This window comes from Carcharhinus amblyrhynchos, chromosome X, assembly GCF_965287045.1.
Source record: "Carcharhinus amblyrhynchos chromosome X, sCarAmb.v2.hapA, whole genome shotgun sequence".
NCBI classification, from domain to species: Eukaryota; Metazoa; Chordata; class Chondrichthyes; order Carcharhiniformes; family Carcharhinidae; genus Carcharhinus; species Carcharhinus amblyrhynchos.
The window spans coordinates 8,581,999-8,599,029 of record NC_137359.1 but is presented as its reverse complement, the minus strand read 5'-3'; the positions used below and the strand labels follow the sequence as shown (position 1 = coordinate 8,599,029).

Below are 17,031 nucleotides of genomic sequence, written 5' to 3'. Positions count from 1 at the left end.
CACAGGAACAGGCCCTTCAGCCCCCCCAAGCCTGTACTGATCATGATTTTCTGCCTTTAGAACCTTCTGTCTTTACTCGGTCCGAGATGCTTCTTAAATATTGTTAATGTGCCCTGCTTCTGCCATCTCCCCTGCCAGTGCGTTCCAGGCACCCACCACTTTCTGCATGAAAAATTTCCCCTGCACATCTCCCTTAAACTTTCCTCCGCTCACTTTGAATGTGTGCCCCCTTATAATTGACACCTCCACTCTGGGGGAAAAAGCTTCTAACTATCCACCCTCTATGCCCCTCAAATTTGTAGACCTCTATCAGGTCTCCCCTCAGCCTCCGTCTTTCCAGTGAAAACAATCCTTGTTTATTCAACCTCTCCTCATAGCCAACACCCTCGAGACCAGGTGACATCCTGGTAAACCTTCTTTGCACTCGCTCCAAAGCTTCCACAGCCTTCTGGTAGTGTGGTGACCAGAACTGCACGCAGTATTCCGAGTACTGCTTAACCAACGTTTTATATAGCTGCAACATGATTTCCCAACTCCTGTTCTCAGTGTCCCGGCTGATGAAGGCGAGAATGCCATACGCCTTCTTAATCACCTTGGCCACTTGTGTTGCCACTTTTAGGGAATTGTGGACCTGTGCCCCCAGATCCCGCTGTACGTGTTAATGTTCCTAAGGGTTCTGCCATTTACAGCAGAATTCAGAGCTAAATTTGATCCTCCAAAATGCATCACCTCGCATTTGTCCGGATTAAACTCCACCTGCCATGTGTCCAGTTCTCCAATCTATCTATATCCTGTTGTATTCTCTGACAATACCCGGCACTATCAGCAACTCCACCAATCTTCGTATCATCCGCAAACCTACTAAGCAGGCCATCCACATTTTCCTCCAGATCATTTATACATACTACAAACAACAGAGATCCCAGCAGAACACCACTAACTACAGATCTCCATTCTGAAAAACACCGTTCCACCACTACACTGTGTTTTCTATGACAGAGTAAGAAATCTCAATGCCAGGTTAAGGTCCATCAAGTTTATTTGGTAGCACAAACCACTAGCTTTCAGAGCGCTGCTCCTTCATCAGATGAGTGGGATTTCAGTTCACAAACAGGGCACATAAAGACACAAACTCAATTTACAAAATAATGGTTGGAATGCGAGTCTTTACAGGTTATCAAGTCTTAAAGGTACAGACAACGTGAGTGGAGAGAGGGTGAAGCACAGGTTAAAGAAATGTGTATTGTCTCCAGCCAGGACAGTTAGTGAGAGTTTGCAAGTTCAGGCAAGTCGTGGGGGTTACAGATAGTGTGACATGAACCCAAGATCCCGGTTGAGGCCATTCTCATGTGTGTGGAACTTGGCTATCAGTCTCTGCTCAGCGACTCTGCGCTGTTGTGTGTCGTGAAGGCCACCTCGGAGAACGCTTACCCAAAGATCAGAGGTCGAATGCCAGTGACCGCTGAAGTGCTCCCCAACAGGAAAACAACACTCTTGCCTGGTGATTGTCGACCAATGTTCATTAACCCATTGTCCTAGCGTCTGCATGGTCTCCCCAATGTACCATGCCCCAGGACATCCTTTCCTGCAGCGTATCAGGTAGACAACGTTGGCCGAGTTGCAAGATTATGTATCGTGTACCTGGTGGATGGTGTTCTCATGTGAGATGATGGCATCTGTGTCAATGATCCGGCATGTCTTGCTGAGATTGCTGCGGCACAGTTGTGTGTGTCATGGTCACTGTTCTCCTGAAGGCTGGGTAGTTTGCTGCAGACAGTGGTCTGTTCAAGGTTGTGCGGATGTTTGAAGGCAAGAAGTGGGGGTGTGGGGATGGCCTTGGCACGATGTTCGTCTTTATCAATGATATGTTGAAGGCTCCGGAGAAGATGTTGTGGCTTCTCTGCTCCGGGGAGGTACTGGACAACGGAGGGTACTCTGTCCACCTTGTCCCGTGTTTGTCTTCTGAGGAGGTCGGTGCGGCTTTTCACTGTGGGCGTTGGAACTGTCGATCGACGAGTTTAGCGCCATATCCTGTTCTTATGAGGGCGCCTTGGACCGTCTGGAGGTGTCTGTTGCGATCCTCCTCATCTGAGCAGATCCTGTGTATACGGAGAGCTTGTCCGTATGGGATGGCTTCTTTAATGTGTTTAGGGTGGAAGCTGGAGAAGTGGAGCATCGTGAGGTTATCCGTGGGCTTGCAGTACAGTGAGGTGCTGAGGTGACCGTCCTTGATGGAGATGTGTGTATCCAAGAATGTAACCGATTTCGGAGAATAGTTCATGGTGAGTCTGATGGTGGGATGGAACCTGTTGATGTTATCATATAGTTGTTTCAGTGATTGTTCACCATGAATCCAAAGGAAGAAAATGTCATCGATGTATCTAGTGTATAGCATCGGTTGAAGGTCCTGTGCGATGAAGAAGTCTTGTTCGAGCCTGTGCATGAAGATGTTGGCATATTGAGGTGTGAATTTGGTCCCCATGGCTGTTCCGTGTGTCTGGATGAAGAACTAGTTGAAGGTGAAGACATTGTGGTCCAGGATGAAGCGGATAAGTTGTAAAATTGCATCTGGAAACTGGCAGTTGTCAGTGTTGAGTAGTGAGGCAGTTGTAGCAATGCCATCGTCGTGAGAGATGCTGGTGTATGGTGTCGAGACATCCATAGTGACGAGGAGTGTTCCTGGTTCAACTGCTCCATGTGTGCTGAGTTTCAGTAGGAAGTCCGTAGTGTCGCGACAAAAGCTGGGGGTTCTTTGCACAATGGGTTTCAGGATGCCCTCGACATAACCTTCAACAACCAATTATTCATCCAGACACACGGAGCAGCCATGGGGACCGAATTCTCCGGAGCCTTCAGGATGTCATTGATGAAGACGAACATCTTGCCAAGGCCATCCCCACACTTCCACTTCTTGCCTTCAAACAACCGCACAACCTCAAACAGACCACTGACCACAGCAAACTACCCAGCCTTCAGGAGAACAGTGACCACAACACCACACAACCCTGTCACAGCAACCTCTGTAGGGCATGCCGGATTATCGACACGGACAGCTTCACGTCACTATCCAACAGGTACATGGTACATATTCAGCCAATGTTGTCTACCTGATACGCTGCAGGAAAGGATGTCCTGAGGCATAGTACATTGGGGAGACCATGCAGACGCTATGACAATGGATGAATGAACACCACTCGACAATCACCAGGCAGGAGTGTTCCCTTCCTGTTGGGGAGCACTTCAGCAGTCATGGGCATTCAGCCTCTGATCTCTGGGTAAACGCTCTCCAAGGCGGCCTTCACGACACATGACAACGCAGAGTCGCTGAGCAGAGACTGTTAGCCAAGTTCCGCACACACGAGGACGGCCTCAACCGGGATCTTGGGTTCGCGTCACACTATCTGTAACCCCCACGACTTGCCTGGGCTTGCAAAATCTCACTAACTGTCCTGGCTGGAGACAATACACATCTCTTTAACCTGTGCGTAACCCTCTCTCCACTCATATTGACTGTACCTTTAAGACTTGCTAACCTGTAAAGTCTCACATTCCAACTATTGTAAGTTGAGTTTGTGTCTTTATATGCCCTGTTTGTGAACTGGAATCCCACTCATCTGATGAAGGAGCAGCGCTCCGAAAGCTAGTGGCTTGTGATACCAAATAAATCAGTTCGACTTTAACCTGGTGTTGTGAGATTTCTTACTGTGTTTACCCCAGTCCAACGCTGACATCGCCACATCATGGCTTCTATGACAGAGTCAGTTCTGTATCCGTCTAGCCAGCCCATCTTGAATCCCATGTAATTTTAGTTTTTGTACCAGTCTGCCATGTAGGACCTTGTCAAATACCTTACTAAAGTCCATATAAATACATCCATAGCCCTTCCCTCATCAATTTTCTTTGTCACCTCTTCAGCAACCTGAATCAAGTTGATGAAACACAACCTTCCCCATACAAAACCATTACTAACTAGTCCATTTTCTTCCAAATGTGCAGATATCCTGTCCCTCAGTATCTTCTCCAAAACCTTCCTATCACTGACGTCAGGCTCACTGGCCTATGATTTCCTGGATTATCCCTCCTTCCTTTCTTAAACAGAAGAACAATATTGGCTATTCTCCAATCCTCTAGAACCTTGCCTATGGTCAAAGAGGATATGAAGATATCTGTTAAGCCCCAGCTATTTCTTCCCTTGCCTCCTACAGTAACCTGGGATAGATCCCATCTGACGCCAGGAATTGTGTACCTTAGTGCAATTTAGGATACTCAACACTTCCTCCTTTGATACATTGACTCTCTCTGGAGTACTCACGCACCCATCCCTAACCTCAACATCCATCATGTCCTTTTCCTTGGTGAATACTGATACAAAGTACTCATTATGGATCTCACTCACTTCCTGCAGTTCCATGTCATTGAGTGTCCTACTCTTTCTCTTGCTACCCTGTTGCTCCTAACATATGCATAAAAAGCCTTGGAATTCTACTTGACCATGTTTGCTAAAGACATTTCATGGCCCCTTTTAGCCTCCAAATTCCCCGTTGAAGTTCCTTTCTACTTTCTCTTTACTTCTCAAGGGCTTTATCTGTTTTTAGATGTCTTGACCTATTGTATGCTTCCTTTTTCATTAGCTTACAATTTCCCTTGTAATCCATGGTTCCCAAATCCTACCATTTCTATCATTTATTTTTGCGGGGATGTGCCTGTCCTGCACTTCAATCAACTGGCCTTTAAAAGTCTCCCACATGCCTGATGTGGATTTGCCCTCAAATAGCCGCTCCCAATCCACATTCCCCAGTTCCTGTCTAATTTGGCTGTAATTGGCCCTCGCCCTATTAAGTACCCACACCCGAGGGCCACACTTGTCCTTATCCATGACTGCTCGATCTTATGGAATTATGGTCGCTAACCCAAAATGCTCCTCCACTGAAACATTGATCACCTGGCCTGGCTCATTCCCCAATACTAAGCCTAGTATGGTCCCCTCCCTGGTTGGATTTTGTTTTATTCATTCGTGGGACATGGGCGTTGCTGGCTGGCCAGCATTTATTGTCCATCCCTAGTTACCCTTGGAGGCAGTTGAGAGTCACATGTAGGCCAGACCAGGTAAGGACAGCAGATTTCCTTCCCTATAGGACATTAGTGAACCAGATGGGTTTTTCCAACAATGGTTTCATGATCATCAGTAGATTCTTAATTCCAGATTTTTTTCGTTGAATTCGAATTCCACCTTCTGCCGTGGCAGGATTCAAAACCAGAGTCCACAGAACATTAGCTGAATTTCCAGATTAATAGTCTAGTGATAATACCACTAGGCCATTGCCTCCCCAACATACAACATATTGTATCAAAAAGCCCTTCTGGACATATCTAACAAATTGCTCTCCATCCGAGCCCCTGGCTGTATGGGAGTCCCAGTCAATATGGGGGAAGTTAAAGTCCCCACCACTACCCTGCTTCTTGCACACCTTTCGTGTATCCGACTACACAACTGCTCCTCTGTCTCCTGCGGGTTTTTGGGAGGTCTATAATACGCTCCCAACATTGTGATTTCACCCTTCCTATTCCTGACCTCCATAACACAATGCTTTTGATGTCAGAAAATATCCTAAGCGTTTGAAAGGAGCATTATCAGATTACATTTCACACTGAGCCATTGAAGGAGATATTTGGGCAGATGATCAGAAGCTTGGTCACAGAGGTAGGTTTTAAGCATTTTAAAGGAAGGACAAGAGGTAGCGAGGTTTAGGGAGGAATTCCAGAGCCAATCCAACAATCTAACCACTGCCCCTTGACAGTCAATGGCATTACCATCACTGAATCCCCTACTGTCAACACCTTTGGGGTTACCATTGACCAGAAACTGAACTGGATTTGCCACACTCACAGTGGCTACAAGAGCAGGTCAGAGGCTGGGAATATTGCGGCGAGTAACTCACCTCCTGACTCCCCAAAGCCTGTCCACCATCTACAAGGCACAAGTCAGGAGTGTGCTGGAATCTCCACTTTCCTGGATGGGTGCAGCTCCAACAACATTCAAGAAGCTTGACACCATCCAGGACAAAGCAGCCCGGTTGATTGGCACCAGATTTACAAACATTCAATCCCTCCACCACCGATGCTCAGTAGCAGTGTGTACTATCTACAAGATGCACTGCAAGAACTCACCAAAGATTCTTAGGCAGCACCTTCCAAACCCATCACCACTGCCATCTAGAAGGACAAGGGCAACAGATAAATGGCAGTTTCCCCTCCAAGCCACTCGCCATCCTGACTTGGAAATATATGTCTGACCCACTTTCATTACCCATCCTTTGGGCAGCACAGTGGACAGCACTGCTGCCTCACAGTGCCAAGGACCCGGATTCGTTTCCCGACTTGAGTCATTATCTGTGTGGAGTCTGCCCATTCTCCCAGTGTCTGCATGGGTTTCCTCCGGGTGCTCCATTTTCCTCCCACAGTCCAAAGATGTGCAGAATAGGTGAATTGGCCATGTTAAACTGCCCCTTAGTGCCCAAAGACATGCTGGTTAGGTGCGTTGGCCATGCTAAATTCTACCTCAGTGTACCCGAACAGGTGCCGGAGTGTGGCAACTAGGGGATTTTCACAGTAACTTGATTGCAGTGTTAATGTAAGCCTACGTGTGACACTAATAAATAAACTTAAACTTAGTTGCCTTGGGCAGGCGGTGGCTGGCCTTCTTAAACTGCTGCAAATCCGATGGTGCTTTTACTGTGGGTGGGGAATTATATGTCACTGAATTTTGCATCTTTTCCAGCACCTTGCCGCGGTGGAAGAACGGAAAATCAAGTCACTGGTGGCACTGCTTGTCGAAACACAGATGAAAAAACTAGAAATCAAACTCCGTCATTTTGAAGAACTTGAGACCATTATGGACAGAGAGAGGGAGGCGGTAAGTCGCGATGGTGCAAGCTTCTACTCAGAGCAGCTATAACAGGTTCTCTACAACAGCAGTTGAATGTGAGTCCAGTATTTACTCTGATTATTTCCTTCATTTTGTTTTCAACATGACAGTTGGAATACCAGAGACAACAGCTACTGAGCGATAGGCAGGCCTTTCACATGGAGCAGCTGAAGTATGCTGAGATGAGAGCACGGCAACAGCACTTTCAACAAATGCATCAGCAGCAACAGCAGCAGCATCAGCTTCCATCTGGCCCCCAAGCCAGTCAGCAGCCGGCCATCATTCCGACCTCAGTGCAGCCAATACCACCAGCTGCAGTGCAACAAGGGCCTGTGAACCAGGCCTCCGGCGATTCCATAGCACAGTCCATTCCACAGCAACAGCAGACTCCATCAACACAGCCACCACATCAACAGCAGCAACCGGCTCAGCCTGCAGTTCTTCCTCACGGTAAGTGTCAGAGCAGCATGGAAAACACCGATCAGCTTCAAGATATTCTACCACATGGTGGGGAAGTTAAGGTCGATGGGATTGATGGGTTGGTTCTAAACACTGACTTAACTGATATCGAACAGGCCTCAGGTAAAGTGTCCCAGTCACTGATTACCATAAAATAGGATCTCTACAGTGCTGAAGGAAGCCATTCAGCCCATTGAGTCAGCTCTCTGGGAAAGCACCTTAACCCAGTCCCCCATCTCTCTAAACCCACACATTTCCACCTGAGCAACACATCTTTGGACTCTAAGGGGCAATCCACCTAATGTGCACATCTTTGGACTGAGAGAGGAAACCCTCACAGACACTGGGAGAACGTGCAGACACTCACCCGAGGCTGGAATTGAACCTGGGTCCCTAGTGCTGTGAGGCAGCAGTTCTAACCACTGTGCCAACCTGCCACCCATTCATCATTCTTGTATTACTGTACATCAAGAGCTGTCAGATGGTGGATCAAGATTTCTCCCAGAGGCCCCCCCCGCCCAATCAGTCATCTCAAATTTGGGTTCATAAGAACATAAGAACATAAGAAATAGGAGCAGGAGTAGGCCATCTGGCCCTTCGAGCCTGCCCCGCCATTCAATAAGATCATGGCTGATCTGTCGTGGCTCAGTTCCACTTTCCCGCCCTCTCCCCATAACCCTTAATCCCCTCTCTTATCAAAAACCCATCAACCCGCTTCTTAAAAATATTTAGCGAGGCAGCCTCCACCACTTCAACGGGCAGAGAATTCCAGAGATTCACCACCCTTTGAGTGAAGAAGTTCCTCCTCAACTCCGTTCTGAACCGCCCCCCCTTTATCTTGAGGCTGTGCCCCCTAGTCCTACTGTCTTTTTTGAGCGGGAAGAGTCTTTCCACCTCTATCCTATCCATCCCATTCATCATCTTATACGTCTCAATGAGATCTCCCCTCATTCTTCTAAACTCTAACGAGTACAAGCCTAGTTTATTCAGCCTCTCCTCATAGCTCAACCCCCTCAACTCCGGTATCAGCCTAGTAAACCTCCTCTGCACTCCCTCCAGGGCCAAAATATCCTTGCGCAGGTGCGGCGCCCAAAACTGCACACAGTACTCCAGCTGCGGCCTCACCAATGCCCTATACAGCTGCAGCAAGACCTCCCTACTTTTATATTCAATCCCCCTCGCTATGAAGGCCAGCATCCCATTCGCCTTCCTGACCACCTGCTGCACTTGCAGGCTGGGTTTTTGCGACTCATGCACAAGGACCCCGAGGTCCCTCTGCACCGTCGCCTGCTGCAGTTTTTCGCCACGTAAGTAATAGTCCTTCCTACCATTCTTCCTACCAAAGTGGACCACCTCACACTTGCCAACATTAAATTCCATTTGCCATTTCCTGGCCCATTCGCCCAGCCTATCTAGATCCTTCTGCAGACTCTCCACACCCTCCGCACAATTTGCCTTTCCCCCAATCTTGGTGTCATCAGCAAATTTCGACACCCTACACTCGGTTCCCTCCTCCAGATCATCTATATAAATGGTAAATAGCTGAGGCCCCAGCACCGACCCCTGGGGCACCCCAAGTTCCCTTCAGTTTACTGCCCATCCCCCATCCTACTCACCTACCCAGTCAAGCAACAGCTCTCTATCTGAAGTTGTGACCTGGCTTTTCCAGAGGCCCCAGGTCCTGCATTTAGTTCAAATTGCAGTGGGAATTCTTCAGTTCATTTCAGTTGGGTAAATGTTTGCTTTCTACTTTGACACATTTTTCATGTACTGGCAGAGGTGCCATACCTGCTTTCTGTGTTTGAATGTTATCTCCTAGGTGCTGAAAATCAGACTCCCTGAAAATTTGCAATGAATAGAAACCAGTTGTTTTTTCTCTTGCAGGTCAGGCACCTTTTCCAAGTCAACAAACTCCAAATCAACTGATGCCCAGTAACATGCCAGTTGGCATGCCTTCGAACATGTCTGGTAATATGGCTGCTGGTATGCCTTGTGCTGTGCCAGCCATTATTGCATGTAGCATGGGTAGCGTCATCACAGAAAACGTTCCAGCTCATCTGCCTGCTAGCATGCCAAACCCAGTGCATGGTCATGTACCCAGTAGCATGTCTCGGGGTGTTCCTGGCAACGTGTGTATGGGGTTGCCAGGAGGTTTGCCTGTAGATCTGCCTAGTTCTGTACATCCTAACATAGCTGGAAACATCATCCCACCCTCCATGCCTCTAACTTCCACCCCAGCGTCAGCAGCAGCTCAGAGCCCTGCTATTGTAGCTGCCGTGCAGGGCAACACAAGTCCAATAGCAGGTGAGATGCGATGCTTGGCATTTAATTGTGATGGCTGTATTAGATTGTAAGTTGAGCGCAGAGATGGAATGCAAAAGCATATGTGATTCAGGGATTGGGAAACAAATTCAAAACTAAATGATGAAATGACCTGGAGAGCCCCTTCACACACTGCACTACACATCCAATCTGGAGAGTGAGAATGAAACCTCAACTGAGCTGTTACTGCAGGGGCAGCTTCAGTATGAGAAACTACTTAAATAAAATCAGGTTTCGCACTGTCCTTTCACACTCTGGGACTGGGTACAGTGGGTTATCGCACTGTCCTTTCACACTCTGGGACCGGGTACAGTGGGTTACCCACTGTCCTATCACACTCTGGGACTGAGTACAGTGGGTTATCGCACTGCCCTTTCACACTCTGGGACCGGGTACAGTGGGTTATCACACTGTCCTTTCTCACTCTGCGTACAGTGGGTTATCACACTGTTCTTTCACACTCTGGGACCGGGTACAGTGGGTTATCACACTGTTCTTTCACACTCTGGGTACAGTGGGTTATCACACTGCCCTTTCACACTCTGGGACTGGGTACAGTGGGTTATCGCGCTGCCCTTTCACACTCTGGGACCGGGTACAGTGGGTTATCGCACTGTCCTTTCACACTCTGGGACTGGGTACAGTGGGTTATCACACTGTCCTTTCTCACTCTGGGTACAGTGGGTTATCACACTGTTCTTTCACACTCTGGGTACAGTGGGTTATCACACTGCCCTTTCACACTCTGGGACTGGGTACAGTGGGTTATCACACTGTCCTTTCACACTCTGGGACCGGGTACAGTGGGTTATTGCACTGTCCTTTCACACTCTGGGACCGGGTACAGTGGGTTATCGCACTGTCCTTTCACCCTCTGGGACCGGGTACAGTGGGTTATCACACTGTCCTTTCACACTCTGGGACTGGGTACAGTGGGTTATCGCACTGCCCTTTCACACTCTGGGACCGGGTACAGTGGGTTATCGCGCTGTCCTTTCACACTCTGGGACCGGGTACAGTGGGTTATCGCACTGTCCTTTCACACTCTGGGACTGGGTACAGTGGGTTATCAAACTGTCCTTTCACACTCTGGGACCGGGTACAGTGGGTTATCGCGCTATCCTTTCACACTCTGGGACTGGGTACAGTGGGTTATCACACTGTCCTTTCACACTCTGGGACCGGGTACAGTGGGTTATCGCACTGTCCTTTCACACTCTGGGACTGGGTACAGTGGGTTATCGCGCTGTCCTTTCACACTCTGGGACCGGGTACAGTGGGTTATCACACTGCCCTTTCACACTCTGGGACCGGGTACAGTGGGTTATCGCACTGTCCTTTCACACTCTGGGTACAGTGGGTCATCACACTGCCCTTTCACACTCTGGGACTGGGTACAGTGGGTTATTGCGCTGTCCTTTCACACTCTGGGACTGGGTACAGTGGGTTATCGCGCTGTCCTTTCACACTCTGGGACCGGGTACAGTGGGTTATCGCGCTGTCCTTTCACACTCTGGGACTGGGTACAGTGGGTTACCGCGCTGTCCTTTCACACTCTGGGACCGGGTACAGTGGGATATCGCGCTGTCCTTTCACACTCTGGGACCGGGTACAGTGGGTTATCACACTGCCCTTTCACACTCTGGGACCGGGTACAGTGGGTTATCGTGCTGTCCTTTCTCACTCTGGGACCGGGTACAGTGGGTTATCACACTGTTCTTTCTCACTCTGGGTACAGTGGGTTATCACACTGCCCTTTCACACTCTGGGACTGGGTACAGTGGGTTATCGCACTGTCCTTTCACACTCTGGGACCAGGTACAGTGGGTTATCGCGCTGTCCTTTCACACTCTGGGTACAGTGGGTTATCGCCCTGTCCTTTCACACTCTGGGACCGGGTACAGTGGGTTATCACACTGTCCTTTCACACTCTGGGACCGGGTACAGTGGGTTATCACGCTGTCCTTTCACACTCTGGGACCGGGTACAGTGGGTTATCACGCTGTCCTTTCACACTCTGGGACCGGGTACAGTGGGTTATCACGCTGTCCTTTCACACTCTGGGACCGGGTACAGTGGGTTATCACGCTGTCCTTTCACACTCTGGGATCGGGTACAGTGGGTTATCACGCTGTCCTTTCACACTCTGGGACCGGGTACAGTGGGTTATCACGCTGTCCTTTCACACTCTGGGATCAGGTACAGTGGGTTATCTCACTGTCCTCTCACACTCTGGGACCGGGTACAGTGGGTTACCCACTGTCCTTTCACACTCTGGGACCGGGTACAGTGGGATATTGCGCTGTCCTTTCACACTCTGGGACCGGGTACAGTGGGTTATCGCGCTGTCCTTTCACACTCTGGGACCGGGTACAGTGGGTTATCGCACTGTCCTTTCACACTCTGGGACCGGGTACAGTGGGTTATCGCGCTTTCCTTTCACACTCTGGGACCGGGTACAGTGGGTTATCACACTGTCCTTTCACACTCTGGGACCGGGTACAGTGGGTTATCGCGCTGTCCTTTCACACTCTGGGACCGGGTACAGTGGGTTATCGCGCTGTCCTTTCACACTCTGGGACCGGGTACAGTGGGTTATTGCGCTGTCCTTTCACACTCTGGGACTGGGTACAGTGGGTTATCGCGCTGTCCTTTCACACTCTGGGACTGGGTACAGTGGGTTATCGCGCTGTCCTTTCACACTCTGGGACTAGGTACAGTGGGTTTTTGCGCTGTCCTTTCACACTCTGGGACCGGGTACAGTGGGTTTTTGCGCTGTCCTTTCACACTCTGGGACTGGGTACAGTGGGTTATCGCGCTGTCCTTTCACACTCTGTGATAGTGTATGCCACAGGCTTACCAGAGAGTGGTCAGCCTATAAAATTCACTACCACAGAAAACAGTTAAGGTCAAAACATTGAATGTTTTCAAGAAGTAGTTAGATATTGCTATTGGTGCGAAGGAGATCAAAGGATATGGCGTGGGGGGAGGGGGGTAGGGTGGGAGACGGGATCAGGCTGTTGAGTTGGACGATCAGCCATGCTCATAATGTATGGCACAGCAGCCTCAAAGGGTTGAATGGCCTCCTCCTGCTTCTTATTTGTGTGTTTCTCTGTATGGAAAATGAGTGTGTGGAGATGCTGCTGAGCAAAGTGAGCTGTTTGTAGTGTCAGCTAACAGAGATGCCAGGGTGATAGTTCAGGGGTCAGCACTCTGACCAGGAGCAGGTAGCCTGCCCTCATTGTCCTTCGCCTGTCTGCATGGTCCTCCTCTAACCCTGTCCATCGTCAGAGCGGCTGTGTCGGATGGCTGTCACATGGTTGTAGCCAGAGAATTGTAGCTTTTTCTTTAGTGGGAGCAGATACGATAGTGAGTTTTAAGGGGCTTCTGGACAAATACACGAATAGGATGGGAATAGAGAGATATGGTCCCTGGAAGGGTAGGGGGTTTTAGTTCAGTCGGGCAGCATGGTCGGTGCAGGCTTGGAGGGCCAAAGGGCCTGTTCCTGTGCTGGAATTTTCGATGTTCTTTCGAATCTTTTTCCTGCAACGTTATCTCTGGGTCTCCCCCAAGGATCTGTCCTTGGCCCCTTCCTATTTCTCATCTACATGTTAGATAACATCATCCACAAACACAACATCACTTTGTACATGAACAGTGCCAACACCCAGCTCAACCTGAACTCCCACACTCTCACTGCACTATCTGATTGCTGTCTGACTAGCTGCCATACAACTTCCTCCAACTCTGTATTGGCAGGACAAAGCTATTACTTCAGCCCCTGCTCCAAACGCTATCCCTCCCCCCTGCAACAGTCCGAGACTGAACCACACCGTATTTCAACCCTAGGTGAAGTTCCGGCTCCCATTTGTGGTGTCACTAAGCCCACCTACTTCCAGCTCTAGAACATTGCTCAATTCCACCCCTGTCTCAGTTCATCTGCTGTTGAAAGCCTTATCTATGACTTTGCTACCTTTCGACTTGACTGTTCCAGCATACTGCTGGTGGCTCTCCCACAGTCTACCCTCCAGAAACCCGAGAACACGCTATGAGATGCTGTGGGATGTTTTATTACGGTAAAGGTGCTATCTAAAGGCAGGTTGCTGTTGACGTGGAGAGCAGCGTGGAGAGTCACGTGGAAGCAATGATTTTGTGGAGGGGATGGTCATGGTGCAGGAGAGTGGGGGATAGGTGAGAAACTGCACTTTATTTGAAGTTGCAAAGTCAGATAGGAGTGAGGAGAGAAATGCAGAAAACTGTGGGAATGATTCTCATTTAATCAGTCTGCTTGTTACGCAATCTTATTTTAAATTAAAAGCAGAAACTTGAGAAGGCTTTGTCCTGAACGGTAGCGTGAAGTAGGATAATGGGTTATTCTTCAGTGAAATGGCCATTCCTTGTTTAGCAAGGTGGTTATTAAGCTGGACTTGATTCTAATTGTTTTCCATTTTCACAAACTCATTCATGCCTCAGTCTTCACTTCAATAGCTTGTAATGGGCAGTTGATGTCACAGTATGAACTGCAACCCAGATGCTCTGAGCTATGTTGAACCCACTGGAGGTGTCCATTCATACCAGGCAGAGCATTTCTGCATCGCTACCTTTGGCCACGTCAGCTTTCCTGGTGTTCCTGACCTCCTCCCTTTGGTTCAAATTCTCCACTTGAGCGATCAAAGGCCTCAAATCCATCTCTTTCTTTAAAAAGATGCTGATTTGTTTTCCAGAACAAAGCACCACGATGCAGACAGAGGTGATGGCAACCCCATCAGCAGCAGTGCCCCCGTCGCAGTGAGGAGCAACATCTGGAAGAAGATGCAGCATTATATCTCGAATGAATGTGGTGTGCTGATGTGAAGAACAGCTTGGGTGGATATGCTGAGATATGTTCTCATTCGCAAGTTAAATGTGGTTAAAAGAAACAGCAATTCTGATCAGTAGTGGAGGTGATTCTGACGTCAGTGTTGTAAGAGATGACGTGTGCAATGGAAAGTGACAATGCTACACAGACCAATTGTATAATACTATGCTATTATTGCTAATGCATACACACCATCCACGCACTCAGTTTAAAAAGCCTCTGACATCTTTTGAAACCATCTCGGTTCCATTGCAAATATACCAAACCGTCATCATTAATTTGAGTGCGCTTGCCCCTATTCTGTATCCAATGCTGATTTTTGCTATTTTCCATTTTGTGTCAATTGTGAAATATCTCATTGTGCCATTTTGTTTTGGGGGGGTGAGAGGAGGGTGGTCATTTGATGTTGAAAAGACAATAGCTGGCTGTGGATTTTTTATTTTGTTTGATTTTGTTCTTGCTTTACAATCAGCAGTTTACGTACGAAGCATTTTTGCCTTTAGTCCTGGCCCGTTGTCTAGTGTGGTAACGTTGTCAGGTTGGGGTATGGCTCAGCCAAAAGCTGGAAATTCCAAGTCCAGCAGGTGTGGGGGCCATACGTCAAGCTGTTCTCTTCCATTTTCGTTCAGCAGACTGCAAACTCATTGTGAGGTTAGAACTGAGGCAGGACAGAGGGGTGATCGGGTGGTTAGACTTCACCCAGGACAACCCCCCCCTCCCTCCGTAAGCAAAAGGTTTCTGAGCTTTAAAGCTTTTCATTCCTGTCCTGTCTCCAAATCTCTTCTGGCTTTGATAAAGAGGTTAAGTTCTTTCGATATTGGTTGGATTAGTGTTCAATTTTAGATCAAATAACTTTGACAATAAGAGTTCCCCGTGCCAGTGAGATCCACTGATAGATGGCAGCATTGCTTCCGAGTGCTGTCTGTTGGTGGTTTAGTTTTTGTTTCTCATGCTGCTGGTGGAGACCGTACTGTCGGATTGTATCGTCAAAGGCTGTCGGTGGGGAGATTTTCCTGGGTCTTCACTTAGACATGAACTCTGGGCAGTCAAAGCTGGCCGAGAGGGCAGAACCAGGGAAATCTCCCCTCCATTTTTGGATTATTAAATACCTTTCTTTTCCATGCAGGCAGCTTTTGCAGACAACCACCCTGAACAACGGTGAAATTTCAAACAGTGGCGAATGCGGCCTGACGTTCCAGTGATTCTTTGTGTCCTGAGTGTTGTGTCAGTTATTAAGGCTTGGTTGTTTAGTGGCTGGTTTAATTAGTGATAGTAACTGTGGAGGGCTTTGTTGCTGACAAAGGACAGGCAATGCCACTGTGTTGATATTGAATGACGGGCCCATTGGGCTTTCTGCTCCAGGCACCATTTCACTTGATTGCTATGTGGACGGAGGGGTCCCAAAGCATCTTAGACCACGATCAAGAAAGCTGACTCACCAATGAATTGGTTCAGCAAAGAGCTCTGAGTAAAAGATCATCTGAAACCTAGCTTTTATATTGCAAGTTAAATGCAATGATTTACACAAAGGTTTGTGGTATTTTACTCCCCAGAAAGCACTCGTTTACAATAAGGGGTCCTAACGTTTTTTTCCAGAAGGTTTGAGACTGTGCGGCAGTCGGTTGTATTGCCCCATTCCCACCACACCGTCCCCAGAACCTTTGCACAGTCCAAATATACAATTGCTCAACTCTGTGAGATTGGGCAGATTGCAGCATTTTCCCCTCCTGCTTTTCCACCCAGAAAAGGTTGAAGTTTAAAGATTGTTTTCTTTCTTGCGATTTTGTTTCTGAAACAAAAATTGAAATCTTGTAATGGGATTGTTTTGTAAATCCCACTAAAGGGATTATTAGCAGAGTGACAGGATTGTTATTGTCTTCAGGTGTTAGAAACACATCAAGCTCCTCTCTCCCAAACCCCGGTCACAGACACGCAGATCTCCAGACACAAACACACACGCAAACAGTCAGACAGGTGCACACACGCAGTCAGACACAGGCGCAGGCACACAGACACCCCCACCAGACAGAGGCACACAGACACCCCCCACCAGACACAGGCGCGCACACACACACCCCCACCAGACACAGGCGTGCACACAGACACCCCCACCAGACACAGGCGCGCACACACACACCCCCACCAGACACAGGCGCGCACACACACACCCCCACCAGACACAGGCGCGCACACACACACCCCCACCAGACACAGGCGCGCACACACACACCCCCACCAGACACAGGCGCGCACACACACCCCCACCAGACACAGGCGCGCACACACACACCCCCACCAGACACAGGCGCGCACACACACACCCCCACCAGACACAGGCGCGCACACACACACCCCCACCAGACACAGGCGCGCACACACACACCCCCACCAGACACAGGCGCGCACACACACACCCCCACCAGACACAGGCGCGCACACACACACCCCCACCAGACACAGGCGCGCA

The 17,031-nt window shown here is 48.8% G+C and overlaps 1 protein-coding gene across 5 annotated transcripts in view; it reads left to right on the top strand.

Moving 5' to 3' along the window:
* smarcc2 (SWI/SNF related BAF chromatin remodeling complex subunit C2) overlaps positions 1-16,813 on the top strand; it is a 145,062-nt gene extending 128,249 nt beyond the window's left edge. For 4 of the 5 annotated variants that reach the window (XM_080218061.1, XM_080218060.1, XM_080218059.1 and 1 more), the window contains exons 25-28: positions 6,779-6,913; positions 7,036-7,375; positions 9,269-9,688; positions 14,431-16,813. In XM_080218061.1, coding sequence (XP_080074187.1) covers positions 6,779-6,913; positions 7,036-7,375; positions 9,269-9,688; positions 14,431-14,498 — 963 coding nt within the window. In that variant the 3' untranslated portion in view covers positions 14,499-16,813. The remainder of the gene's footprint in view (positions 1-6,778; positions 6,914-7,035; positions 7,376-9,268; positions 9,689-14,430) is intronic. The other variant, XM_080218062.1, reaches the window with a different exon arrangement.
* The last annotated feature ends 218 nt before the right edge of the window (positions 16,814-17,031 follow it).